This window comes from Mustela putorius, unplaced genomic scaffold (assembly GCF_011764305.1).
Source record: "Mustela putorius furo isolate JIRA1106 unplaced genomic scaffold, ASM1176430v1.1 tig00000095_pilon_pilon_pilon, whole genome shotgun sequence".
Taxonomy (NCBI): domain Eukaryota; kingdom Metazoa; phylum Chordata; class Mammalia; order Carnivora; family Mustelidae; genus Mustela; species Mustela putorius.
In genome coordinates, this window is record NW_025421280.1 from 33,840,972 (window position 1) to 33,867,782 (window position 26,811).

The window sequence follows — 26,811 nt, forward strand, 5'->3', positions numbered from 1 at the left end:
GGGTAACTTTGCGTCAAGCACTTCCCATGACGTGAATCCCCAGAAGGTGGGAGTTACTATGAACTATCGTGGAGATGAGGGTTCAGAGAAGGTAAGTGAGCCGCTCGGGGTCACACAGCTAGCTGGGGCAAGGGCCTGTCTGGATATGAACTCAGGCGGGAACAGTTTGCAGCCCGGTACAAGGGATTTCAACATTTTCCCTGGGCTGACTCTGGATCCCGCCAGCCCCACCACCGGGCCAGAGAAAGTATCCTCCACCCACTCTTTGCAGTGGAAGGAGTAGAGGGGGTATGAGTAGAGCTGCCAGACCCCACCCAGAACCGGGAGAAACCCAGATGGGACACAGCTGGGGGGTGGGTTCTTAGCTCAGCTCCAGGCTGACACTCCCTTCTGCGCAGAGGCACAGGGCCCAGCAGCTCTTTTGAAGATAGATTTGGAGCGTTGATGGGGAACACAGTCCCCTAAGCTAGAGCCCCACCCAGCACGCCAACGCAAACACCAGAGTGGCCAATGAGAGAAGGAGTGGGGCAGCCAGCCACCACACGCTGCAAGGTCTGCATTCCCCATCGAATCCCCTCCTTCAGCGGTTCACAGACAACCTCTGCTTGGAAACCCGAGCTGAGAGGAGGGAACAGAAGAGATAGGGCCAGGCCAGCGTCGATAGATTCTCTCCGGATACACACCTGCTTTCTCTACTGCCTCCTTCCCGGCCTCTGCTCAAACACCATCTCCTCAGAGAGGCCTGCCCTATCTTCTACTCTACCCAATCCCTCTCCTGCTTATCACGTGGGAGGAGGTCATAGATCACTTTATCCATCTCCTCTCCATTAAAATGTGAGCATCTTGAAGAAAGGACGGCAACCGTCTTACTGTCTGTAGCATCTTGAATGGTACTTGCTATGTTCCTACCACAGAACCTTTGCACCTGCTGTTCCTTCTGCCTTGGAATGACCACCACCCCCCCCCATATGCCTGTGCTGCCTCTCTGGTCCTTCTGGCCTACAATAAAATATCCCCCTGGGTGAGGCCTCTGGCCATGCTTACATTTCCAGTCCTAGCTACTTACCTTGTTACTCTCTTAATAGGCAACACATTTTTCCTTTTTATCCTGATTATTTATTTTTTAAGATTTTATTTATTTATTTGACGAAGAGAGAGATCACAAGTAGGCAGAGAGACAGATGGCCTACTGTCATCGGTGGGGTGGGGGAAGCAGAGAGCCCGATGCGGGACTCATCCCAGGACCCTGGGATCACGACCCAAGCCAAAGGCAGAGGCCCAACCCACTGAGCCACCCAGGCATCTCATCCTGATCATTCTCTTCCTCCCTCTTTGGAATGCCACTTCTGTGACAGCAGGGTTTGTATCTGTCCTGCTCACTGCTTGGCCATGGTGCTCAGAACAGTGGTGAGGACACAGTAGGTGCTCAATAAATGTTTGTCAAATGAATTAAAATGAAAGCACACACTGGTCTTTTCAGTGAGATGTTTATTTCCTATGAAGAAAATAAAATAGAAAAAGCAATGTTTTGGGGTGCTCTGTAGACTCTATTATTGGCAGTCTGGTTAAAACAAACAAACAAACAAACAAACAAATAAACAAAAGAGTGGAAGCGCCAGAGAGGTCAAGGAATCTGACCAAAGTCATGCACATGAGCGGAGGGGCAGGGATTTGAACCCTGGCGGTCCTTGGCTGAAAACTGCAGTCACATCTGATCCTTCTTGGTATTCTGGCCTGAAGATCTAATTTGCTGACATCTCTCAAATCTTGGAGCCTAGAACAGAGCAGACCAACCCACAGGGATGCAAGATGATTTTCCCTACAGAGGCTGTTGGCCGTTAGGGAGCATCAGAATCATCTACAATAACCTGGTAAAATGCTGGTCTTTAAGGGTCTAGCATGTGAAATGTGGCTAGTGCGATGCAGGAGCTGAGTTTTAATCTTAATTAACTTAAAAGTGAAGAGCCACAAGTGGCCATTGGCTAGAGTACTAACAGCACAATTCTAAATTGCAGATCTGGTTTCCACAGCCTTTGAGCAGCTGAACTCTCTCAGCATTATGCCATCATTAAAAAAAAAAATTCATAAGTCTTACCACCTTTATTATTATTTTGAATGACATTGTAGCTTCCACTTATTATTATTTTTTAAAGATTCTATTTATTGGGGTGCCTGGGTGGCTCAGTGGGTTAAAGCCTCTGCCTTCAGCTCAAGTCATGATCCCAGGGTCCTGGGATCGAGCCCCGCATCAGGCTCTCTGCTCAGCAGGGAGCCTGCTTTTCCCTTTTCTCTCTGCCTGCCTCTCTGCCTACTTGTGATCTCTCTGTCAAATAAATAAATAAAATTAAAAAAAAAAGAGAAATCTTTAAAAAAAGAGAGAGAGAGAGACAGAAATTGATTTCTCTCATATAAAAGGGTTTTGGGGGGCGCCTGGGTGGCTCAGTGGGTTGAGGCCTCTGCTTTCGGCTCGGGTCGTGCTCCCAGGGTCCTGGGATCTGGCCCTGCGTGGGGCTCACTGCTCGGCGGGGAGCCTGCTCCCCCCGCCCCCAGCCTGCCTCTTTGCCTACTTGGGATTTCTGTCTGTCAAATAAATAAATAAAATCTTAAAAAAAAAAAAAAAAGGTTTTGGAGGAACTTGGTCCTGGGTAAGGACAGATGCCCGGCTGCCAGCGGCCCAGGCTTCTATCCTCTTCATTTCTCTTCCCTCCCTGTTTCCCCCTCCTTTCCTCTCCTCCTCACCCCCCCATCCCCCTCTCTATCTACCCATACATCCATCCACCATCCAACTACCTACCTAAATACTCCACTGTGTTTCCTAAGAACAAGACACTCTCTTACATAATAGAACCTTAGTAAAATGATCAAAATCAGGAATCTATAAACTTTCATCAGATTTCACCAATTGTCCTAGCGCTGACCTTTAGAGCAGAAGAAAATCCCAGACCACTCGTGGCAGGCAGTTGTCCTTTTAGTTTCCTTCAATCGGAACAGTTTCTGACCCTTTCTTTGTCTTTTGTGACCTTGACATTTTTGAAAAATATAGGTCAGTAATTTGGCAGAATGTCCTTCACGTTGGGTTTGTCTCATGTTTCCTCATGATTAGATTCAGGTTATGCAGTTTTGGCAGAAATACCACAGAAGTAAGGTGTTTTTCTCAGTCCCATCACCGGCAATGTTAACTTTGATCACTTAATTGCGTTTGCCAAATTTCCCCACTTGAAACTTATCATTTCCTCCTTCGTAATTATTAAGTATCTTGTGGGGAGGTACTCTGAGACTCTGTAAATATCCTGTTACTTGCCAAATTTTCAGTCATTTAGTATCTCTTCTTGTCTGAACCAATTATTACTCACCGACTTTTTTTTTTTTAAGAAAATCAGAGGCTATCACATCATTTTCTTCCACTTTTTATTTTTAGAAGAAAGTGACACTTTTTTTAAAACTTAACCACAATACTATGATCAGGCTTATCAAAAGTATCAATCAGTGTTAAAAATTTCCCCATCTGTCTCTGTTTTCTTTCTTAACATTTGACTTTTGATCAACATTTGACTTGTTTGATCCAGAATTCAAACAAGGCCCTCTTGTGGCATCTAGTTAATGAATCTCTGAGGTATTTAAATTTTTGTTTTATTAAAGAGTTTATTTATGGGGCACCTGGGCGATGCAGTCGGTTAAGCACCTGCCTTCTGCTCCAGTTGTGATCCTAGGGTCCTGGGATCGAGTCCCACATGGAGCTCCTTGCTCAATGGGGAGCCTGCTTTTCCCTCTGCCTCTGCCTCTCTCTTTCTCTGTCTCACATGAATAAACAAATAGTATATTATATAAACATATATAAGCAATATAATAAATATTATTTATTTATTTACTTGAGAGAGAGAAAGAAAGCATGAGAGGAGGTAGGGGAGAAACCTACCTCCATCCCTTCCTTCTGTCCTAACTCATCTGTTGAAGAAACCAGGTTGTTTGTCCTGGACAGTTTCCCATAGTTGGTATTAGTCGACAGCAGCCCCGGGCCATTTAACAGGTCTCCTGTCAGATTCAAGATTGGTATTTTTGGCTTCAATTCTTGATAGGTAATGCTGGAAACTTGCATCAAAAGGACATGAAGTCTGGCTGTCTCTCTCTCTCTCGCTCGCTGGTAACTAAGACTGATCAGGACGTCTAGATGCCGTCAGCCTGATCCCACCTTTATAAATTCTCCCGTCCAACTACTCCTAATGGCTTGGTCATGCAGGGACAACCGTTGACTGGATCCATTGTTTACAGAGGATTTCTGGTCTACCTTCCAATCTCTACCTCCTGGCTCTTTTTTCTCATTTGTCTACAAAACAAGTGTATTCTCCCAAAATTCAGACATCTGATGTTCATCATCTTTCCCTGAATGTCTTGTCTGGAAAAGTTAAATCATTAAAAAAAGAAGGGGGGGGGAAATAAAGTTGAGAGTGAATGATTCGTTTTTAGTGATGACTGTGGTGTAGGTGTTAAAGGTACAAATTAGAGGGTGCCTGGGTGGCTCAGTGGGTTAAAGCCTCTGCCTTTGGCTCAGGTCATGATCCCAGGGTCCTGGGATCGAGCCCCGCATCGGGCTCTCTGCTCAGCAGGGAACCTGCTTCCACTTCTCTCTCTCTCTCTCTCTGCCTGCCTCTCTGCCTACTTGTGATCTCTGCCTGTCAAATAAAGAATAATTAAAATCTTTAAAATAAAATAAAATAAAAGTGAAAAAAAGTGTGAGAGCGATGTGCACATACATAATCACAATGGAATATTATTCAGCCATAAAGAAGGGAATCCTGCCATTTGCTGCACTGTGAATGAACCTGGAGGACATAATACTAGGTGAAATAAACCAGACACAGACAAATGGCAAACAATTTTGCTTATACATGGAATCTAGGAAAACGGAACTCACAGAAGCAGAGAGTGGAATGGGTGGAATGGTGGTTGCCAGGAGCTGGGAAGAGGGGGGAATGGGGGAGATGTTGGTCAAAGGGTACATAACTTTCAGTTATAAGATCAGTGAGTTCTGGGGTGCCTGGGTAGTGCAGTTTGTTAAGTGTCCGACTCTTGGTTTCAGCTTAGGTCATGATCTCAGGATCTTGAGATGAAGCCCCATGTCGGGCTCCATACAAAGCTCGGAACCTGCTTCAGATTTTCTATCTCCCTCTTCCCCTCCCCACCACTTGCTCTCTCTCTCTCAAATGAATAAATAGATAAATCTTTAAAAAAGTAAGATGAATAAGTTCTGAGATCTAACGTACAGAATGGCGATTGTGGTTAATACTGTATTGTACAGTTGTAATATTCTAAGATAGTAGTGTTCTTACTATACACAAAAAATGATAACTAAGTGAGGTGCTAGGAGTATTAATTAGCTAGGTGGTGGTAATCATTTCACAATGTATGCGTATATCAAAGCCTCATGTTGTACACTTCAAATACATGCAGGTTTTAATCGGTGATTATACCTCAATAAAGCTGGGGAAAATGCTTCTGAAACTTTCACAGGCGAGGAGCTTGTAAAAAATACAGCTTCCTGGGTACTACCAGGGCTGGTAGAATCTGATGCCGGGGCCCAGGACTCTGCATTTTCACTCTGCGCTGATCCTGATGTGACCTATCTATGACTTACAATTTTCAGATGCTGGTGCAAGGCTGATTTTAGTCTGTAAGATATTGCCCAGAGGAAATATGGCTTGGACAAGGCTGTTGTTTTATCATTTCTGCGTGGAAATCATTCTCACCTTGGGTGATCCACACCCTCAGGGGATGTTTGGCCAAGTCTGGAGACATTTTTGGTTGCCCCACCGGAGGATGGAAGTGGGATGTCGCTGATCATTCTGCAGGCAGAGGACAGTCTTTCATGACAAAGGATTATTTGGCCCCAAATATCAGCAGTGCCCAGGTTGGGACACAACACGTGCCCTTCTGGCTCCTTCCACCTGGTTCGTTGGTTCAGGACTCCAAGGCCACAGTTGGGAGTGCGAGGAAACTTCTAGAAGCATCTCCAATGCCCCCATTGGAGACGGTCAGTTCACGTCTCTTTCCCAGGTAGTTTTAATCACTTAGTGATTGCCTTTGGAGAGGCACTTGTGGTTAATTAGTGGTCATTTCCGGAAAGGAGAGGCTTCATGTGAAGTCCCTCTGATTTAATGGTCCAGGGAAGGCCCACTTCTCATTCCTGCTCAGTGTGGTGAGGAAGATTTTTCTTTGCAGTTCCAGAGCGGTTGCTGTGTGTTTTCCCTTCAAGCGCCAGGAGGTGGGTGATTCCTCACAGTCTGTCCACTGTTTTCCTTTAGGGCCTGGTGGCTACAATGGGTGGTGGCCACAGGACTCAGGCAGGCTGAAGAAGCCTGGGGTGGGCTGAGGGAGGAAAGGCAGGACTTAAGTGTCTTAAAAGGAAGGAAGGAAGGAGGCCCAAGCTTGAAGTGGGTTAGAGAAGTGGTGAGACGTACTCTGGTGATTTACATAAACGGAATCATGTGGTTGGTCCTCCTCTAGGCATGGACTCTTTCACTTGGCATACTGTTTTTGAGATTTGTCTGTGATTTTGCATGGAGTTATAGAGTGCTTTTTTTTTTTAAATTTAAATTCAATTAGCCAGCATAGAGTGCTTGTTCTCAATACTGAATATCAGGGTTCTGTAAAGTATAGTTTGCAGGCTAAATTCACCTGACAGCCTGCTTTTGTAGGAACTATAAGCTACGAAGGGTTTTTATAATTCTTTTTTTTTTTATTTTATTTATTTTTCTCACAGAGAGAGACACAGCGAAGGGGGGGAACACCAGCAGGGGAAGTGAGACAGGGAGAACCAGGCTTCCTGCTGAGGGGGGAGTCAGATATGGGGCTCAATCCTAGGACCTTGAGATCATGACCTGAGCCAAAGGCAGATGCTTAATGACTGAGCCTCCCAGGTGCCCCAGGTTTTGTTTTTTTTGTTTTTTTTTTAAAAGATTTTATTTATTTATTTGAGAGCGAGACAATGAGAGAAAACATGAGCGAGGAGGTCAGAGGGAGAAGCAGACTCCCCATGGAGCTGGGAGCCCGATATGGGACTCCATCCCGGGACTCCAGGATCATGACCTGAGCTGAAGGCAGTCGTCCAACCAACTGAGCCACCCAGGCGCCCCCCGGGTTTTACTATTATTAATTTTGGTGGTGGGGGAAGCACAACATTTTGGGACCTGTGAAAATAGTGTGAGATGATTCCAATTTCAGTGTCCACTAATAAAGTTTTATTAGAACATAGCTGTGCCCGCACAGTTACATAATCGTCTATGGCTCTTCTCACCCCACAGCTGCTCAGTAGAATTGTTGTGACAGAGAATATGGCCCACATATCCTGAGATATTTATTATCTGACCCTTCCCAGAAAAAGGTTGTGACCTCTAGGTTTAGTATTCCATTGTTTGAATACATAATTGTTAGTTTTATTTTATTTTTTTAAAAGATTTTATTTATTTATTTGACAGAGTAAGATCACAAGTAGGCAGAGAGGCAGGCAGAGAGAGAGAGAGAGGGAAGCAGGCTCCCTGCTGAGCAGAGAGCCCGATGCGGGACTCGATCCCAGGACCCTGAGATCATGAGCTGAAGGCAGCAGCTTAACCCACTGAGCCACCCAGGTGCCCCATAATTGTTAGTTTTATTGTTAGATGTTGTGTGGTCTTCAGTTTTTGGCTATCGTGAGCAAAGCTGCTATGAATATTTTTGTACACATCCTTTGGTGTAGAGGCACTCATTCCAGGAGTAGAATTACTGGGTCATAGGGCAGAGGTACATTTAATGTTAGTAGACATCGTCAAATCATTTTCCAAAGTGGCCATACCATTTTGGACTTCTCTAGGAGCATTCTGGTCTTGCTAACACTTGCAATTTTTTTTTTTTTCATTTTTGCCATCTGTGTGTGTGTGTGTGTGTGTGTGTGTGTGTGTGTAAGCTGATATTGCACTGTGGTTTCATTTTGCATTTCCCTGATGACTAATGTTGAGCAGCTTTTCGTATGAGTCTTGGCCATTTTGATATCCTCTTTTGTGAAGTAACTGTTCAACTCTAGTCCACTTAAAGAGACAGATAATCCTCTAATTAATTCAAAGGCATTCAATGTGTATTGTAGATATGAGTCCTTGGTCAGTGGACATACATCTGTGTCTTGTCTTTAGTGGCATCTTTTTTAAAAAATATTTTATTTATTTATTTGACAGACAGAGATCACAAGTAGGCAGAGAGGCAGACAGAGAGAGAGGAGGAAGCAGGCTCCCTGCTGAGCAGAGAGCTCCATGCGGGGCTTGATCTCAGGACCCTGGGATCATGACCTGAGCCGAAGGCAGAGGCTTAACTCACTGAGCCACCCAGCACCCCTACTGGCATCTTTTGGTGAACAAAAAAATCCTCTTAATACAGCCTGATATTTTCCTTTATGATTAATGTGCTTTAGGTCTTGTTAAAGAAACTAAAGTCACAAAGATGTTGCATATTTTATTTTAAAAGCTTCCTTGAATTTGCCTTCACATTTAATTGTGGAAAACATCCAGAATTCAGTTTTGTGTATGGTGTGAGGTAGGGATCAAGGTTTACCTTCTTCCATATAGCCAGCCATATAATGAACCCAGCATCATTTATTGAAAAGACAGGCTTTCCTTGCTGCTCTGCCAGTTGTTTTTGTTTGACATAAATAACCACATGTTCCAGCATTCCAAAAAGGCGCAAAAAAAAAAAAAAAAAAGCCTCAGAAAAACTCCTCTTCCTGCCCAAAGCTTCTACCCTGCTAGTTAACATTCCTTATCTCCAGGAAGTTAACCATTTGTTTCTTTCCCAAGGCTTTATGTATAAACAAGTAAATACCCAGAATTCTCCCTTTTCCCCCCCATATAATCTGTATCCTACTCTGCACTCTGTTCTACATCTTGCTTTGTTTTGTATTAGCAATTAAAAATAAACCTCTAAGGTACTATATGAAAAAATATCCTTTTGTTTTTTGTTATTGTGGGATCTGTCACTATGTGAATGGAATACACTTATTTTAACTAAATCTCACTGAAGTAGAACTAGGTTATTTCCAGTCTTTTGCTGCAGACAAAGTTAGTCAATAGCTGTGTCCTCTTCTCCTTTTGCACATATATATGACCAAATCTTATGAGAAATTTCTGGAAGTAGAATAGCTGAATAAGAGCATGTGCAGGGATACCTGGGGGGCTCAGTTGTTAAGCATCTGCCTTCAGCTCAGGTCATGATCCCAGAGTCCTGGGATTGAACCCTGCTTCTCCCTCTCTCTCTGCCCCTGCTTGTGTTCCCTCTCTCGCTGTGTCTTTCTCTGTCAAATAAATAAATAAATAACATCTTTTATTTTTAAAAAGTGTGTGGATTTGTTATTTTGATGAATGTTTGTAGACTAAACATTTAATGTTGGGAGCAGGGAGGAACAAGCATCACACCCTCATCTATGCAGGGTTCCATGAGGTGGTTGTCCTCATCATCATCATCATCATCATCTCCTTTTTTAAGATTTTATTTTCTTTTTCTTTTTTTTTTAAGATTTTATTTTATTTATTTGACAGAAATCACAAGTAGGCAGAGCAGCAAGCAGAGAGAGAGGGGGAAGTAGGCTCCCCGCTGAGCAGAGAGCCCGATGCGGGGCTCAATCCCAGGACCCTAATGATCATGACCCAAGCTGAAGGCAGAGGCTTAACCCACTGAGCCACCCAGGTGCCCCTTATTTTTCTTTTTTAAAGATTTTATTTATTTAACAAAAAGAGAGATCACAAATAGGCAGAGATACAGGCAGAGCCAGAGCGGGGAAACAGGCTCCCCGCTGAGCAGAGAGCCTGATGTGGGGCTTGATCCCAGGACCCTGAGTTCGTGATCTGAACTGAAGGCAGAGAGAGGCTTAACCCACTGAGCCCCCCAGATGCCCCCAAGATTTTATTTTTATCATTTGAGAACGATAATGAATGGGGATAGTGGGAGGGGAAAGTGGAGAGGGACAAGCAGACTCCCTGCTGAGTGGGTTCCAGACACAGGACTCAATCCCAGGACCCCGAGACCATGACCTGAGCTGAAGTTAGATACTCAACTGACTGAGCCACCCAGGCATGCCCCCATAAAAGTAATCATTATGCCCAACATGGCGGCTTGAAATTACCCCAAGATCAAGTCGCCTGCTCTACTGATTGAGTCAGCCAGGTGTCCCTCCATGAATCTTTATTGTGTATCAACTATATCCTGGGCACTTTGCTAGGTGTTGGGCATAGGGAGGTATGACTGACCTAAACTGTCACCGCACACTATGTGATCACCACCTGAAGTAAGGACTCTGAAAGAGGGGCACCTGGGTGGCTCAGTGGGTTAAAGCTTCTGCCTTCAGCTCAGGTCATGATCCCAGGGTCTTGGGATGGAACCCTGCATCGGGCTCTCTGCTCAGCAGGGAGTCTGCTTCCTCTCTCTCTGTCTGCCACTCTGTCTACTTGTGATCTCTCTCTGTCAAATGAATAAATAAAGTCTTTTAAAAAGGGGGCTCTAAAAGAAAGAGCTATGGTCTTAAGAGCCTACTAGACACCTTTTGGGCTGGAGAGATCAGGAAATTCTCCTTGAAGGAGGTGATGGTTGAGTCAAAGTAGAAAGAATGAATTAAAGATTTTCTAAGCAGGAGAAATGGTGTGTGAAACAGCAGGGCTTCCCAGACTAAGGCAACAGCAAATGCAGAACACTATGGTTATATAACAAAAAGCCCCAAAGTTTGGTGGCTTAGAACAGCTCACTTGTATTATCCCTCATGGTTGCTGTGAGTTGGGAATTGAGCAGCAAAGCGAGCCTGGGAGCAATTCCAGCTTGAGGATCTCTCATACCTTTCAGCTGGGTATTGGCAAGGGCTACAGTGGTCAGAAAGCTTGGCTGGGGCTGGAGGGGCCATTTCGAAAGTGGCTCACGCCCATGGCCGGCAGCTTAGTGCCTCTTGCCCTGGCTCACCACAGGGCTCCTTGAGCATCCTCACAATATGGCGGCTGATTTCTGCCACCAAAACAAGGTGGTACTGCGATGTCTTTTATGACCTAGCTTCAGAAGTCCCGCACTTTCACTTCTACCATCTTCCTTTGGCCCTGGTTCCAAGAGGACCCCACAAGGGGATGAATACCAAAAGGCAAAGAATGTTGGGGACCCTCTTGGAGGCTGGCTACCACAGGCCTTATGCAGGAAGGGGCCAGGAGTGACCAGGGTGTGGCTCAACTGGGGGGAGCAAAGGAGTGATGGCAAAGGCTGATGTGGGTGGGGCTAAATGCATAAGGGATGGGTTTACTCTAAGAACCTTGAGAAGGCCTTCTGGTCCATTCAATGGGTTAGGGAGGAGGGGACCTGATCAGATGGATTCTGAGAAGATTCCCTCCCACTGGCAGGGGATTCAATAGCTGAATATGTGGTAAGAGGCCTGAATGGCAGCCCAGGGAGGACGTGGGGCAAGTCATCTGGGAGAGCGCTGAAGATGATCTAGATTGGGGTGTCCTTGGAGGGGCATATCAGTACACTGATTTGAAGGCTGCTAGGCTTGGTAACAAGCCTCCTGTGATCCCAAACAGTAAGCCATCTGCCTGTTCAAGGGCCCTGCAAAAAGCAAGTGGGTCCGCCCAGCACACTCCAGAGTTGTTTTTTCCAGATCTGATTCCTGGCCATGTGAGCCGAGAGAGAGAAAGAGAGAGAGAGAGAGAGAAGTGTTTGTGTGTGTGTGTGTGTGTGTGAGCGTATGCATGCTTGAGAGGCCCACCCTGTTGGTCTTCCTGCCTGGCCCTTGTCTGGGGTGAGTGGCAAAGTGTCCCTTTTGAAGCCTGGAGTGCTGCTGCCACTGCCTAAAGCTTTTGCTGGGCCTGGCACCAAGAGAGAGTTCAGTGGCCATGACTAATTCCCCAGCTGGTGGGGTGACTCAGCTCTGGCCTTCCGACTGAGTGGCTCAAGGCATGTGGCTATCTCCCCACCGGCCCTGGCGCTTTGGGCTGCCCTGACCTTGGCTGGGCTGACCCGTAGCCTCTCCTGGCTTCTGGAGGGTGGCCCTTCAGCTGAAGGCTGGAATGTGGCCTCCAAAGTGACGAGCTCAGGCCTGATAAGTCTTTCTCTTGAGGTGTTTATGAGCACTACTTCAGAGACTGAGAGGTGGAGACGGGGTTAATGCCAGCAAGAGCTGAACCCAGTTTCTTCTGGAAGTTCCATTCATTTCTCTCAAGGGCTGAGCCCATTTTTAGGTGGGGGATGGGTCTCCAGTGGTCTAACCCGTCACTCTGGAGGTGCTCAGGAGTCACCTGTATATTCCTGGGGCCAGTCTTTATGTCCCTGAGGCCTTGCCCCATCTGTAAAACCATTTAAATCCTCCCTCAGTAAAGGAATCACCTGAGAGGGAGCCTTGACTAAGTGCGGTTGCTCCCCTGTGAGCGCAGTCCCCTGACAAAGAATTATAGTCTATCGCTCCTCTCTCCCCTGTCCCATGAGCACCCTGTGTCTTAAGGTGTGTCCGGGGCCCCGAATACTGGCTTCTGGCTGGTCTACAGGGGCCTGAGCCTCCCTTTGGTGACACAGTCTTCTGTGTCACCCCCTTTCTGCTCTTACTTTTTAATCTACTTCCCCCCAGCCCTGCCTCTGGGCCTCCAGGGGGCCTGACAACTAACCAGCCAGCTGGGTATCACTGTTTTGCATTCGGGCTCCTTAGCTAAGGACCCCTGAATTCATGGCCCCTGCTGCTTCCTTAGTCCATGATCTTGGGTAAGCAGCCTCTGAGCCAGACTCCTTTGTGACAAATATTCCAGGATTAAACGAATTCCTCTAAAGAGAATAGTATAGTATGTAAGTGCTGCTAAAAATACTACTAGCTATTAATTTTAGTCTTATTAATATTTCAGTCTTCCTGGATCCTGCCATGTATGGGTAATCCATTGCAAACAGTCTGAGACCCACTTCTGGCCAGGCTGACCTCCCCCCACCAGCTGCTGGGGAAACCTAGTATACATGTGTGTTTACAAACCAAGTGACATAAAATCTGTAATACGAAAATGTAAAAATGTACCATAATTTGTAACTTCGTTCTGATGTGTTGTGTTTTTTTTTAAGATTTTATTTATTTATTTGACAGATAGAGGTCACAAGTAGGCAGAGAGGCAGGCAGAGGAGAGAGGAGGAAGCAGGTTCCCTGCCAAGCAGAGAGTCCCATGCGGGGCTCGATCCCAGGACCCTGGGATCATGATCTGAGCCAAAGGCAGAGGTTTTTATTGTTGTTTCAGCAGGTACTTTTTTTTTTTTTTTAACTCCTCCCTCTATGAATGGTTTATTTTTTATTGTGGTAAAAGACATAACTCTTACCATTTTAACTATTTTCGAGTAAACAGTAGTGTTAACTGCATGCCTGCGGTTGTGCAGCAGATCTCTGAAACTTTTTCATCTTGTAAAACTGAATTTGTTTGCACTGAACTACTTTCCTTCTCCCTCCTCTCACCAGCCCCTGGTCCCCACCATGGTTCTTCTTTTCTACAGTTGTAAAGTTTATTTTTATCTTTTTTTTTTTTTTAAGTAATCTCTACATCTCTACATACAAGGGGGGCTTGAACTCACCCAAGATCAAGGGCCCTCTGTTCTACTGACTAAGCCAGCTAGGCCTGGCTTGCTCTTTTTCTTTCAGACTTTGACTGCTTTAAATACTGAATAAGTGGAATTATGCAGTATTTGCTTTTTAAGATTTTATTTTATTTTTTTGTTTGACAGAGAGACACAGCGAGAGCAGGAACACAAGCAGGGGGAGTGGGAGAGGGAGAAGCAGGCTTCCTGCAGAGCAGGGAGCCCGATGTGGGGCTCGATCCCAAGACCTTGAGATCATGACCTGAACCGAAGGCAGATGCTTAACAACTGAGCACCCAGGCGCCCCAGTATTTGTCTTTTTGTGACTGGCTTACTTTATTTACCACAATGACCTCAAGATTCTTGCAGGTTGCCACAAAAGGCAGGATTTCCCTTTTTAAGGCTGAATAACCCATTGTATATACCACATTTTCTGGAAACCCTTCATCTTTCCAAGAACATTGGGTTATTTCCATCTCTCTCTCTCTCTCTCTCTTTTTTTTTTTAAGATTTTTATTTATTTATTTGACAGAGAGAGATCACAAGTAGGCAGAGAGGCAGACGGAGGGCGTGGGAAGCAGGCTCCCAGCTAAGCAGAGAGCCCGATGTGGGGCTCGATCCCAGGACCCTGAGATCATGACCTGAGACGAAGGCAGAGGCTTTAACCCACTGAGCCACCCAGGTGCCCATTTCCATCTCTTGACCACTCTGAATAATGCTGCGACGAAGAAGGGTGTGCAAATATCTTTTTGAAATCTTTCTTTTTTTTTTTTAAGATTTTATTTATTTATTTGACAGAGACACAGCGAGAGAGGTAACACAAGCAGGGGCAGTGGGAGAGGGAGAAGCAGGCTTCCTGCTGAACAGGGAGCCTGATGCGGGGGCTCGATCCCAAGACCCTGAGATCAGGACATGAGCCGAAGGCAGACGCTTAACAACTGAGCCACCGAGGCATCCCAGAGATCCTTCTTTTAATTCTTTTGAATATATAACAAGTAGGATTGCTGGATCATATAGTTATCCCATATTTATTTATTTATAAATATTTTATCTGGGAGAGAGAGAAAGAGAGCAGAGCAGGAGCCAGGGGAGAGGGAAAAGCAGACTCCTTGCTGAGCAGGGAGCCCAATGCAGGACTCCATCCCAGGACCCTGGGATCCTGACCTATGCCAAAGGCAGCTGCTTAACCACTGAGCCACGCAGACGTCCCTCCGTTTTTAAATCTCTTGTGGAACTTCCACTCTTTTCTGTGCTGGCTGCACTATTTTTACATCCCCCCGATAGTACACATGGATCCTAATTTCCACATTTCTGCCAGCACCTGTGTTTGATTATTTGTGTGTGTGTGTGTGTGTGTGTGTGTATACTGCATATATACACACACATATATATAATAATTTTTTAAAAAGATTTTATTTATTTATTTGACAGACAGAGATCACAAGTAGGCAGAGAGGCAGGCAGAGAGAAAGAGGAGGAAGCAGGCTCCCTGCCGAGCAGAGAGCCCGATGGCGGGGCTTGATCCCAGCACCCTGGGATCATGACCTGAGCCCAAGGCAGAGGCTTTAACCCACTGAGCCAACAAGGCAGCCCATATAATAATTTTTTGATAGTTCACCGCATGCCAATTAGAGTGGCCACTATCATTGTGGTTTTGATTTGCATTTCCCTGATTAGTGATGTTGTGTGTCTTTTCATATGCCTATTGGCCATTTGTGTATTTTTAGGGAATGGTTTATTCAAATCTTTTGCCCATCTTTAAAATCAGGTTGTCGTCTTTGTTGAGTTGTAGCTGTTTATTCTGGATATTAACATTTTATCAGATATATGGTCTGCAATCTTTTTTCCCATTCTATATGTTGCCTTTTCACTTTGTTGACTCCTTTGCTGTGCATAAATTGTTTGCTGTAGTCCCATCTGTCTTTTCGCTTCTATTACCTGTGCTTTCATGTCCTAGTCAGTAAATCATTGCCAAATTCAATGTTGTGAACCCCCCTTTTTTTCTTCAACGTGTTGCATAATTTCAAGTCTACATTTATGTCTTTAATCCATTTTGAGTTAATTTTTATATGCCGTAGGTAAGGACCCAACTTTACTTGTTGGCACGTAAACATTTCCCCAATTTTCCCAACGCCATTTGAAGAGACTACCCTTTCCCCAAGTTCTGGTGCTTTTCTAAATCACACAGTCTGTGGAAGTGGCCTGGGCCTCACCACACTGCGAGATCTGTGATGCTAGCTGCATAGTTTGTGCGTCCTCAAGATTATCCGCGATTAGCACCTTTTTAAAGATGAAACGGGGCCTGGGTCTAAATGACCCATCCAAGGTCATTATAATGAGCATATGGATGGAGTGGAGTTCAAGTCCTCAGTTACAATCCCAAGAGCCCACATGCTGGAGCCCTGTAGGAATGCTCCTTGTTTTATCCCCAGCATGCTAGGAAGAATGAATGAATGAACCTCTCAGGCGAGGCTCCCAGCAAACAGGGAGCTTGGACGAGCCCACAGCTCCACGCGGGGGTGTGCTCCCTTCTCGCGCCTGCGCGGCCCCGGTGCACGACCTGCTCCACTCTATCTGCCCGCACATGGAATGGCCTCTCTCCCTATGGTACGTCCCGCCTTCCCCCACGTCGGGGCCGAGATGGTACATGCCGCCTTAGCTCACCGCCCCTCCCCATCGGTTTCCGCGCGAAAAGCCAGGGCTCCCTTGCCGCCGGCGCCGCTGTCTCTGCTGCAGTTTCCAAGATGCCTGCCCGCACCGCCCCGGCCCGGGTGCCCACGCTGGCCTCGCGAGCCATCTCCCTGCCCGATGATGTCCGTAGGCGGTAGGTGCTGCAGGGGGGGGTCTGTGAACTCGGGCTGGGGGCGATGAGGCGGGGTTGGGGGGGTTGGGAAGTAGCTCGGCGTTGGGGGTGGGGGGTTGCTTCCCCTCTTGGTAGCCCGTGGCTGCCGCTGACAGACGGGCGCGCATGCGCGGGACGGCGCGGCGGCGGTTGGCGCGGGCAGGGTGGCACTTCCGGTCGCGCGCACCCCTGGCCGTTTGGCGCCAAAATGGGCCGAGGCCCCTCACAGTTCCCTGGTGACTAGAAACTTGGGGTCACTTCTGATCTCAAAGTAGAGTGAGCTTTGGGTTCTCCTCGGGGATCCCCTTCCTGGAGGAGCCACGGGCCTGGGTCCTGCCGCCAGTTTGGTCGCGCAGGAAGTGGGCAGCCTGCGGCCTCAGGACACCCCTCGGCCCGGGCACTTCGGCCTCTACTTCCGGTGCCCGGCCTGCTTGGTGGGGGGTCGAGCTGGTCCGGTCCCTGGGGGCATTTTGCCCCCCCCACCTTGGCACCCCGCGCAGCGCATCCCGATGGCGGCCTCCAGAGACAGACGTCGCCGCTCGGGCCCCGGGCGCGGCCGGCTCAGGTTTGCGACCCCCGTCTTCCTTGGGGGGCTTCCTTCATCTAGGACTGCTGCGGGGAAGTCGCATCTGGAAGGAGCTCGTACCGTGCAGCGCAGGACCAGGGGCTCGGGCAGCATGAAGGCTGGATGGTCTTTCCCAGTAAATCTGTGCCTGTGAGCCATGGGCGTCAAGCCTCGCTAGGGAGAACTGGCTGCAGTTTCGTTGTGTGCGCGTATGCGCGCGTGACACAGTGGCCATGGGTGTGTGTGTGTGTGTGAGTGCTTCACACAAGTGGCCGCAGTTTCGTGTGTGTACGCGTGTGTTGCACAGCAGTTAGTGTCCGGACTGGCTGTAGCAGTTCTGTGCAGGTGGGTCGCGGGCAAGAATACTGGGCTCCTGTTTGTGACAGGGCACCACTTTCACTCCTGAAAATCGGCACTCCTTGGAACACTAGTCATTGGAACCTTGACCAGGCAGGAACGCCCCCCCCCCCCCCCCCCCCGGATTTGTGAGCTGGTTTTGCCATTTCCCTGTTTCCCTGTGCTTTTCCTATGGTTGTGCCAGGCCAATCTTTTGGGCTTTTGGAGTTGGTGTGTGTGTGTGTGTGTGTGTGTATGGGAGGGGCTGTATTTGGGGGGTACCTACCACGGGTTTTAAGGTTCAGTCCGCTTCTTAATCACAGAGGAGGTGTGTCTTGCTGAAGAATCCCTATCTTTATCCTCCCAAGATAAAACTTGAAATGGAATTATGGAAGTCCCTGGCTTGGTGATGACAGACCCAACAGATGTTTGGGCCCAGTCTTCTTTACTCTGATGGTGAGAACTCTCATCTCCTCTGGCTTGTTTGACCTTGGGCAAGTGTCATAAACAGGCTGTGGCCATGGACTCCTTAACGTGGGCTTTAAACTGACACTGGATGACAGGAGACTATGCCCAGCACATAAAGCCCCACATGTTAGCATTCTTATTGGCTAATCTAACCTTTTGTCAGTTCTGCCAGTCAGTCCCTAATCATAGAAAGCACTTGACAGTTCCTCATTTAATCCTCAAAAGTTCTTAAGAGTGGATGCTGTAGGAGTTTGCTGTGAGGAAGCAAGGATTCCTGCTGATGTCTGCTTCTTACCAAAACGTTTCCTTTCATCTAGGGTTTTGAATAGGCCACTGGCTTAGCTTAGGGGTTTTCTTGGGCCACTGTAAGTCTCTGGCTGAATTTGAATGCTCTTAAGTAAGTTTTACCATCCTCCGTTACCTTAGGTTTCATATTACTTTGAACCAGAATTGCCTACTGTAGGTGCAGAATTTTGGGACTCTGCTTTAGGCCACGGGATGGACATTGAAATTGTCTGCTTATGGGACCTTCAGCAACGTCTTGGCTTATATTTTGAATTTCATTGTACAAAATACATAAACATGGTATTCAACACTCCCTTAGATTTGTAAATGGAAGTATAACTTCTTGATCTACAAAAATTAAAGGGGTATGACTTATAACACAAGAGGTACTTAAGTCCAGTAGAACAGTCTAGGAACAAAACTAGGCCAGGTCCTCATGCGTTCCTGTCACTTTTGCTAGCTTACCTATATATGTCAGCTTCTTTTTTTTAAACACGTAGTTCCATTAGATAATGTAGTAATACCAGAAAGTATTTTCCATGTTTGGGTTTTTAAGTCTTTAACTTCATTTTTAAAGTGTAGCATCTAAATCGAAAAACTGTATAAAGTAAAGCACCCAAAATCTAAAAATTATGCCTTTCGGGACAAGCTATATTTTTCCACTTATATTTCTTATTTTGTCCAAGCTGCCATTTGTACAAAGCGATGTCTCTCACTGGTCTTCCTGTTGCTACTCAGGTCTTTTCTCCATGTGCAACTGTGAATCCTCTTAAAAAGTTGCACCTGATGGTTTCCTTGCCCCCCACACACTGCCGGGTGCACTGGTCCTGAAGTCCAGAATCCCTGTCCACTTGTCTGATTCATCGTGTGTTCTTTTCACAAGCCATACAGACCTCAGGTTCTCAGGGCCTGAAACCATGCAGAGCGTCCAGTGGGATGCTGAGCTGCTCCCTATCTACCCCTTCCCTAAGTTGGCTACTGTCCATTTATCCTTCAGACTGTGCTCAGAAAGACCCATCCCTCTTCCCCATGACAGAAAGGGTGTTGAATTCTGCCCAAGCACCCTGCATGTTGCCTTTGCAACCCTGGCGTGGATGGTGATTTGTTTGCCTTATTCTGTCTGTAGCTTGGTGTAGAGTAGACTCTGAAAGGCGTGCATGCAAGACTTTCCCCTCTAAGGAAGCCTGGATTCAAGCACAGATTGTAGCAAACCTCCTTTGTACCACTCTGATTAGCCTAAGTAATTGTGCCGGCTTTTTAAACTGCTAGTCCTGTGATTAGATTAAGTCAGGTTTCAAGTTCTTAGCTCTAGTTCCCTGACTCCAACTGATTGGGTATTGAAGAGGGCAAAACTGACTCCTATTTCTCCCTGGCAGGAATATTCTAGAGGTGCAGACCACCGGGGTTCAGATTCCTTCCTACCATAGCTATAAGGCTAAGGGTTTTTTTGTTTGTTTGTTTGTTTTTAATTGTTTGCCTGGGGTTTTTTGTTTGTTTGGGTTTTTTTAAGAATTTTATTTATTTACTTGACGGAGAGAGATCACAAGTAGGCAGAGAGGCAGGCAGAGAGAGAGGAAGGGAAGCAGGCCCCTGCTGAGCAGAGAGCCTGATGTAGGACTCGATCCCAGGACCCTGAGATCATGACCTGAGCTGAAGGCAGAGGCTTAACCCACTGAGCCACCCAGGCGCCCCAGGGCTAAGTTTTTTAACCTCTTGGTGGTCGGTCTGTCTGTCTGTCTTTCTTTTTTTTTTTTTTTTTGTTTTTTTTTTGAGAGAGAACCCGCACAAGAAGGGGGAGGGGCAGAGGGAAAAGCAGAGTCCTTTCTGAACAGGGTCGATACCAGGACCTTGGGGTCATGTCCTGACCCGAAGGCAGACGCTTAACTGATTGAGCCACCCAGGCACCCCACCTCTTAGTGTTTTATCTGTAAAATGGAACGGTGTTGCCCATGCTACCTGGGCGTTATGAAGATCAACTAAGCTGATGGGTATAAATGTGTGGTAAAGCAGCCCCTGCCAGAAAACTTTCTGTGCTACTTACCGCACGATCCGCTGTGTATTTCACTTCCATTAGAGGAGCATGCTATTGAGGCAGATGTCAGTATTTCAGTGTAGGCCATGTACAGATGATGTATATTCCTGCTTATCATTCCAGCCTTCACGTTTGGCTTCTTGTAGAACAGTCTGGGCTTGTTCCTTCCACTGCCGCCTTTGCTTCTGTGCCAGGTATCCAGTCCTATTCTTGCTCAGGCTTTCTTCTCAAGGATTGAGGTGGTGTTCTGTCCTCTTTCATCTCTCAGTATCTCTTGCTTTTTAATCCTTTCTATCCTTGGCTTTTGTGGTGCGGTTTACTACCAAGGAGCCTCTCTCTCCCCTGATATTCTGTCCCCGCCAATCATTTTCTTTCGTTCCTGGGCCCTTACCTCTCCCAGTCCTAGGACTTGCAGCGGACTAACTCCAGTTTTGAGGTCTCTCAGGAAAGCCAGTTTTAATTTCTAGCTGTCGGGTAGCCAACCAGTGCTGCTGAGCCACTGTTCCCTGAAATGTCACTCTTCACACTCATGGCCTGTTTACTTTTTCTCTACCAAAATGTTCTGAATTTCTGATACCGCGTTATTTTTTTGTTTTTGTTTTTAAAGATTTTATTTATTTATTTGAGAGAGGGAGAGAGAGCATGAGAAGGGAGAAGCAGACTCCCCAAGGAGCTGGGAGCCTGATGTGGACTCCATCCTGGAACTCCAGGATCATGACCTGAGCCAAAGGCAGTGGCTTAACCAACTGAGCCACCCAGGCGTCCCATGCATTAGTTTTTAATTGGATCCATAACAAATTATCTTAGTGGTTTAAATAGAACCTAAATTTGTTCTAACAATGCTGTAGGTCAGAAATCTGGTATGAAATCTGGATGAAATAGTGTTAGCAGGCTACATTCCTTCCTGGAGGCTCTTGGGGAGAATGTTTCTTCACTCTTTCAAGTTGTTGGCAGAATTCAGTTCCTTGTGGTTGTAAGATTGAGGTCCCTCTTCTCTTGCTGGCTCTAACCATGCCCAGCTTCTGGAGGTGATGTACCCTTTGGCTCCTGGCCCACTGCCTCCATGTTTCAAGTTCGTAAAGCCAGTCCTCGTGCCACATCTCTCTCACCCTTCTTGAGTCACATCTCTTGAAATGCAGCTGGGAGGTTTTTCTGCTTTAAGGATTTAGGTGATTAGATTGGGCCCACCTGGCTAATCCAGGATAATCTGCCCATCTCAAGGGCTATAACCTTAATCACATCTGCAGAATCAGATGTGAGACAACGGTACTCCCAGGTTCTGGGGGATTAGGGCATGGACATCTCTTTTTGGGAAGGGCTCATTATCCTGCCTCCCGCAGGCAGGATATCATCTCAGGCCGTCTGAGATACCATCTCAGACAGCCCTGTCCCATCTGCCATGCGGCCAGTTCCAAGAGGCAGAGTTCATGAAGTTTTGTAACTTCTCTAGCAGTGGTCACCATTCCTGGTAAATCACATTACAGACCAGCATTTCTAGCGTGTTAAAGAATGATTTAACATTTGGTAATCTCTTCCTGCCTTATCTACATTATGTAATTCTGCCAGATTAATTTTCCTAAAACACAGCTCTGGTGTCTTGGTTTCTTCCTCCCTGCCCTCCCCTCCCCGCCACGATTCCTTCAGTGGTTTAACTGTGGAACAAAATCAATTTTTTAGCCTGATGTTATTGACCTCCCTCAGACTGGCACCCAGCCTGCCTTGTGTGGGTTTCTTGGGTGTCCTGAGCCAGCTCCTCCACTGTACGGCTCCTGTTTGGGCAGCTCCCCTGCTCTGCTCCCGCCGAGCTGTTCCCCCGGGCTAGTCCTTCCTGATGCTTTCTATACCTTTGCTCTTCAGAAGCCCTCAGGTTTGAACAATATTTGCTTGATTCCTTCAGATACAGTTTATTTCCCTTGTAGGACTGTGTGAGGGAAGCAACGAGGAATGAATCATGGGATCTAGGGCTGCAAGGGAGCTGAGGTGTTCCCTCATACTCCTAACATGGCTGCTGTCTCAGTATCCTGCCTGGTCCTCCACGTCTGTTCTAATCCTTCCCGCTCGGAATGCGAAGCAGATGCAAGATGGTGTCGCCCTCCCTTTTCCCGGGAAAGGGAAGGACTCTTCCGTGGAAGCCTGGGTGTCGGGAGGTACACTGCCCAGCCTCGTCCCTGTCACACTTCTGGCTCCCCACGGCCTGTCCTGGGCTCCGCCTTTCCTCTCTGAGGCCAGGCAGGGGACAGTCCATCTTCACAGGACAAGGCATTTGAGGTCCCCTGAAGAGTTTATTTGGTTCCTCTCCGCCAGGCTAAACAATCCCAGGTCGTGGGAGAGGTCAGCAGAATTTGTGCCCTGAGGTAGTTGTCGGCGTTGTGGAAAGGGTACTCGGGGGGCTTCACCGCCAGCTGAGCCTCGTCCTTAACGCCTGAGGTGGCCTCAGGGTCAGGGGGCCGTGTTGTCGCCAGGGTTCTGTGAGTAGAAGGACGGAGAAGCCCGGCGTGAGGCCCCTGCAGCCTCGTGTGTGCCTTTGGCTGTGCGAACAGAGTTCTGCAGCTCTTCCGGACCTGAGTTACGGGGTTACATGTACTCTGTGTGTGTGTCTCTGTGTGTGTGTGAGATATAGTATATGCTACCACTGTGTCTGCAGTCAGATTTTTTTTTTTAAGATTTTATTTATGTGGGGAGGCCTGGGTGGCTCAGTTGGTTAGGCGGCTGCCTTTGGCTCAGGTCATGACCCTGGCGTCCTGGGATCGAGTCCCTCTTCGGGCTCCTTGCTTGGCGGGGAGCCTGCTTCTCCCTCTGCCTCTGCCTGCCACTCTGTCTGCCTGTGCTCGCTCGCTCTCCCTCTCTCTCTCTGACAAATAAATGAATAAAATCTTAAAAAAAAAAAAGATTTTATTTATGTGACAGAGAGAGCCGCAGTGAGAGAGGGAACACAAGTGGGGGGTAGTGGCTGAGGGAGAAGCAGGCTCTCTGTGCAGCAGGGAGCCTGATGCAGGGCTCCATCCCAGGAGCCTGGGATTATGACCTGAGCTGAAGGCTGGCGCTTAACGACTGGGCCACCCAGGCTCCCCCAGTCAGAGGCTTCTACAGAAAGACCTTTCCTGACCACCCAGGTGTGAAGGTTCCTTCCCGGCAGTCCCGGCATCCCATTACCCACTCGTTGCCTGGAACAGGGCCTGGCATGCAGTAGGTGCCTGCAGATGTGGTGGGGGTCAAAGCTGGGCGGGGCACACGCACTCAGAGCAGCATCTGTGTGCCAGGAGTCCCACAAAGCCTGTTGCTTGCATTCCCGGTGTTGCGCTCACACATGGCTCTTTGGATAAACCAGGCTGGGCGAGCTCTGTTCTTGCCCTTTGGGCTAATGGTAAGAGTACGTTGTCTGTATGGGTGCTGGGAGGAGGGTCCAGAGATGGTAGAGGCCTGGTCCCTGCCCAGGGCACTTCTCCAGTGACCGATGCCACCCCAGCTGGTTAGACCTGTTCTTCCCGCACTGTCCATAGGTGGCACCCAGCCTAGGAACTTGTCCACTCACCGCCCTTTCCTCAGTGTCTTCTGCCCCCTTCCACTCCCCCCAGAAAAAGAGGCAAGACGCTAACCTTCAGTGATCAGATCAGGCTCTGCTTTTCTCGCCAAACTCATGACCGTTGTGCACTCCTGAAGGATTAGGTATGAACATTCCAAAGGAGGAGCTCTCTGGTGAGGGGCCAGCCAACAGTTTTTCTCACTTCATCTGTCACCCCTGAGTGTGGGTACCCACTGCTGCACCAGATGCCTTTACTTCCTTTTTGTTGTTGTATGTGGTTTTTGTTTTTTGGTTTTTTTTTTTTTGTTTTTTTTAAAGTAGGCTCCATGCCCAGTGCTGGACTTGAACACACGACCCTGAGATCAAGATCCGAGCTGAGATTGAGAGTAGCATGCTTAACCGACTGAGCCACTCTGGTGCCCCTACTTCCCTCTCTTATGTTCCTCATTTGAATGCTGCCACCCGCACCCTGGCCTTTGGGAATGTTAGCTGGCTGTTCCCTCACAGCACCTTATGACCCTGGCCCATTCCTTCTAACACTGGCCACCCTGTGGTATGCCCTTTCATGGGGTCTTGCCAGACCAACTGGAGGAAGACCTCCTATAGGTCATTTGACAGGTGCACCCCAACTATATGGCCTGCCTCTATTTCCCTAGTTCCTTTGGAAATAATACCGTGATGGAGCTCCTCTATCCTCTCACTACCAGAAAAACTGCACCGTCAAGGGAGCTGGGGGTGGGAGGGGAGACCTCATTCGGATCACAAGTGACTTAAAGACGACTACAGGCATTGTAGTAGGATTTCTAGCTTGGGCGGGCGAAAACCACTGTGGTGTTTTGTTTGTTTTTTCCCTAACACTGCTACATGTCAAATTTATTTCCAAAGTTCTTTAAATTTGGATTTAGGGATACCTGGGTGGCTCAGTCAGTTAAGTGGCTGCCTTTGGCTTGGGTATTGATCCCAGGATCCCGTTACCGAGTTCTGCATCAGGCTCCTTGCTTGGTGAGGAGCCTCCTTCTCCCCCTGCCTGCTGCTCCCCCTGCTTGTGCGCTCGCTGGCTCGCTCTCTCTCTGACAAATAAAATATTTTTAAAAAAACCACACACACACACACACACACACACACACACACAACTGTGGTTTTAGTCTTAAGAGTAAACAGAGTTGCATAATTGCCTTTCTTTCTCCATTTTCTTCCCACAGGCTCAAAGATTTGGAAAGAGATAGCCTAACAGAAAAGGTAACCTCCACCTTAAATTTTATTACCAGACGTTACTGTTTTACAGATAGTTTGTAACTCATAAAAAGTTTAAGTGAAGTCAGCTTTTTTTCATAGTATTTTTGAAAAATATTTTAGAGTGTGTGCATGTGTGCGAGTGGTGGGGGGAGAGGCAGAGGAAAAGAATCTTCAAGCAGATGCCCTGACTTGGGGCTTGATTCCCACGACCCATGAGATCGTGACTGGTGCTGAAACCAAGGGTCAGATGTTCAACCGACTGCGCCATTCAGGCTCCTGGGCTTTTTTCCATAGTGTTGAGGATAGCTTAATATTATTCTGTGTTAACATGCTGCTGATCTCTTGGTAACTCACTGATAAGTCTCCCAACCTGGGTTCACACCATCGGTTCTGAATTATAACTTGTCCTGGTCACAGTTCTAAAAAGCACAGTTTTTTTTCTAATACACTGTTAGATGTCTCTATCCCACCTCCTAATGCTCCCATTTTTCACCACTCTGGAGATGGTATGATGTGATCTTAAGGGAAACATCATAAACGTGTCTTGTGAATATGCAGTTTTCCGGGCTGAGTCAACATTGCCTGCCATTCAGTTGGTATTTCATGACCAGGCAGCCTAATTATCTGTGTAGTAGCCCATTAGTGACTTGGGAGTTTGGGGACATCTAAACCTATATCCTTCCCTTAGGAATGTGTGAAGGAGAAACTGAATCTCTTGCATGAATTTCTGCAAACAGAAATAAAAAATCAGTTATGTGACTTGGAAACCAAATTACATAAAGAAGAATTATCAGAGGTAAGTCAGTTCTCAGCATCCTGGTGTCTAGAAAGTGTCTCTTCCCCTATAACTCCCGTGTGACCAGGAAGGCAGAATCCTCCCCAGCTCTCCTTGTTACCCAGTAGTTATAAAGGAAATGCGTGTTTCCTTATTCTCTTGTTGCCACTTGTTTACATTCACTGCTACTTAAATTATCCTTTCCTGCTGTAGGAGGGCTACCTGGCTAAAGTCAAATCCCTTTTAAATAAAGATTTATCCTTGGAGAACGGAGCTCATGCTTTCAGCCGGGAAGTGAACGGACGTCTAGAAAACGGGAGCCAGACAAGCGGCGAGGACCGCAGAGTGGGAATGGCAGAGGAAAAGAAATCTCCCAAACCCGTTTCCAAACTTCCCACACCCAGACGAAGCAAGGCCGATGGAGAGACCAAGTGTATGACCACTTATTTAATCTTGGTGGAGATTAACTGTCCCCTTACATGGTACCAGCCTTGGAGCTGTCGGTCCCCCCTGGACAGTACCTCCTGGTTTGTTTCTTGTGCATACTTCCTAACTGGCTTGGATGTACGATTTGTTCTTTGACCAAATATGGAGCAGGAGGTCCCAAAACGTAGCTTAAGTTGGTGATGTATAAGGTAACAGGAAGTAGTAATACTATTTCTAAGTTAAACGCCTATTTAAGCTCAATGTATAGTCTCCTTTGTAGCCGAAGTAACTCTTCTGGAATTTGTGAAAACACATGAGTGTGTGAGAGCTGAGCACAGGTCAGGTTCTTGGCCACTTCGTCTTTTGACGACACAGAGGAGGTTGTCTCCTTCTCTGGTTCAGGCTATGGCCCCTCAATTAAGAGCTCCAGTACCATGCCTCAGCAAATTGGCAGGTGCTAATTGCTACCTTTTATCGAGATTATTGGTTGGAGAAAAAAAAGAAGGGTACTTAATCTTCAGAACCTGATTCTCCGCACTAGCTTGCTAATGCTTAAGAACTACACTTTGTGAACTTTTTTATTCATAGTGGCTTTTTTTTTTTCTTTTTTCCTTAAACAGCTGAAGCTGCTTCTTCTAGCCCCAGGATTACAAGGCAAACTACCAGGCAGACCACCATCCTGTCTCATTTCTCGAGGGGGTCAGTATATAATGAATTGACAGCCATCTTTTCTCAGGGC

The 26,811-nt window shown here is 47.1% G+C and overlaps 1 protein-coding gene across 4 annotated transcripts in view; it reads left to right on the forward strand.

Annotated features, from left to right (window-relative positions):
• Nucleotides 1-16,234: 16,234 nt before the first annotated feature.
• The window catches only part of DNMT1 (DNA methyltransferase 1), a 52,870-nt gene continuing 42,293 nt past the window's right edge, over nt 16,235-26,811 (forward strand). For 2 of the 4 annotated variants that reach the window (XM_045084247.1, XM_045084250.1), the window contains exons 1-5: nt 16,235-16,408; nt 24,838-24,874; nt 25,560-25,667; nt 25,860-26,079; nt 26,693-26,771. In XM_045084247.1, the coding sequence (XP_044940182.1) occupies nt 16,329-16,408; nt 24,838-24,874; nt 25,560-25,667; nt 25,860-26,079; nt 26,693-26,771 (524 nt within the window). In that variant the 5' untranslated portion in view covers nt 16,235-16,328. Of the gene's footprint in view, nt 16,409-16,576; nt 16,992-24,837; nt 24,875-25,559; nt 25,668-25,859; nt 26,080-26,692; nt 26,772-26,811 lie in introns of those variants that run through there. The other 2 variants (XM_045084256.1, XM_045084261.1) reach the window with 2 other exon arrangements.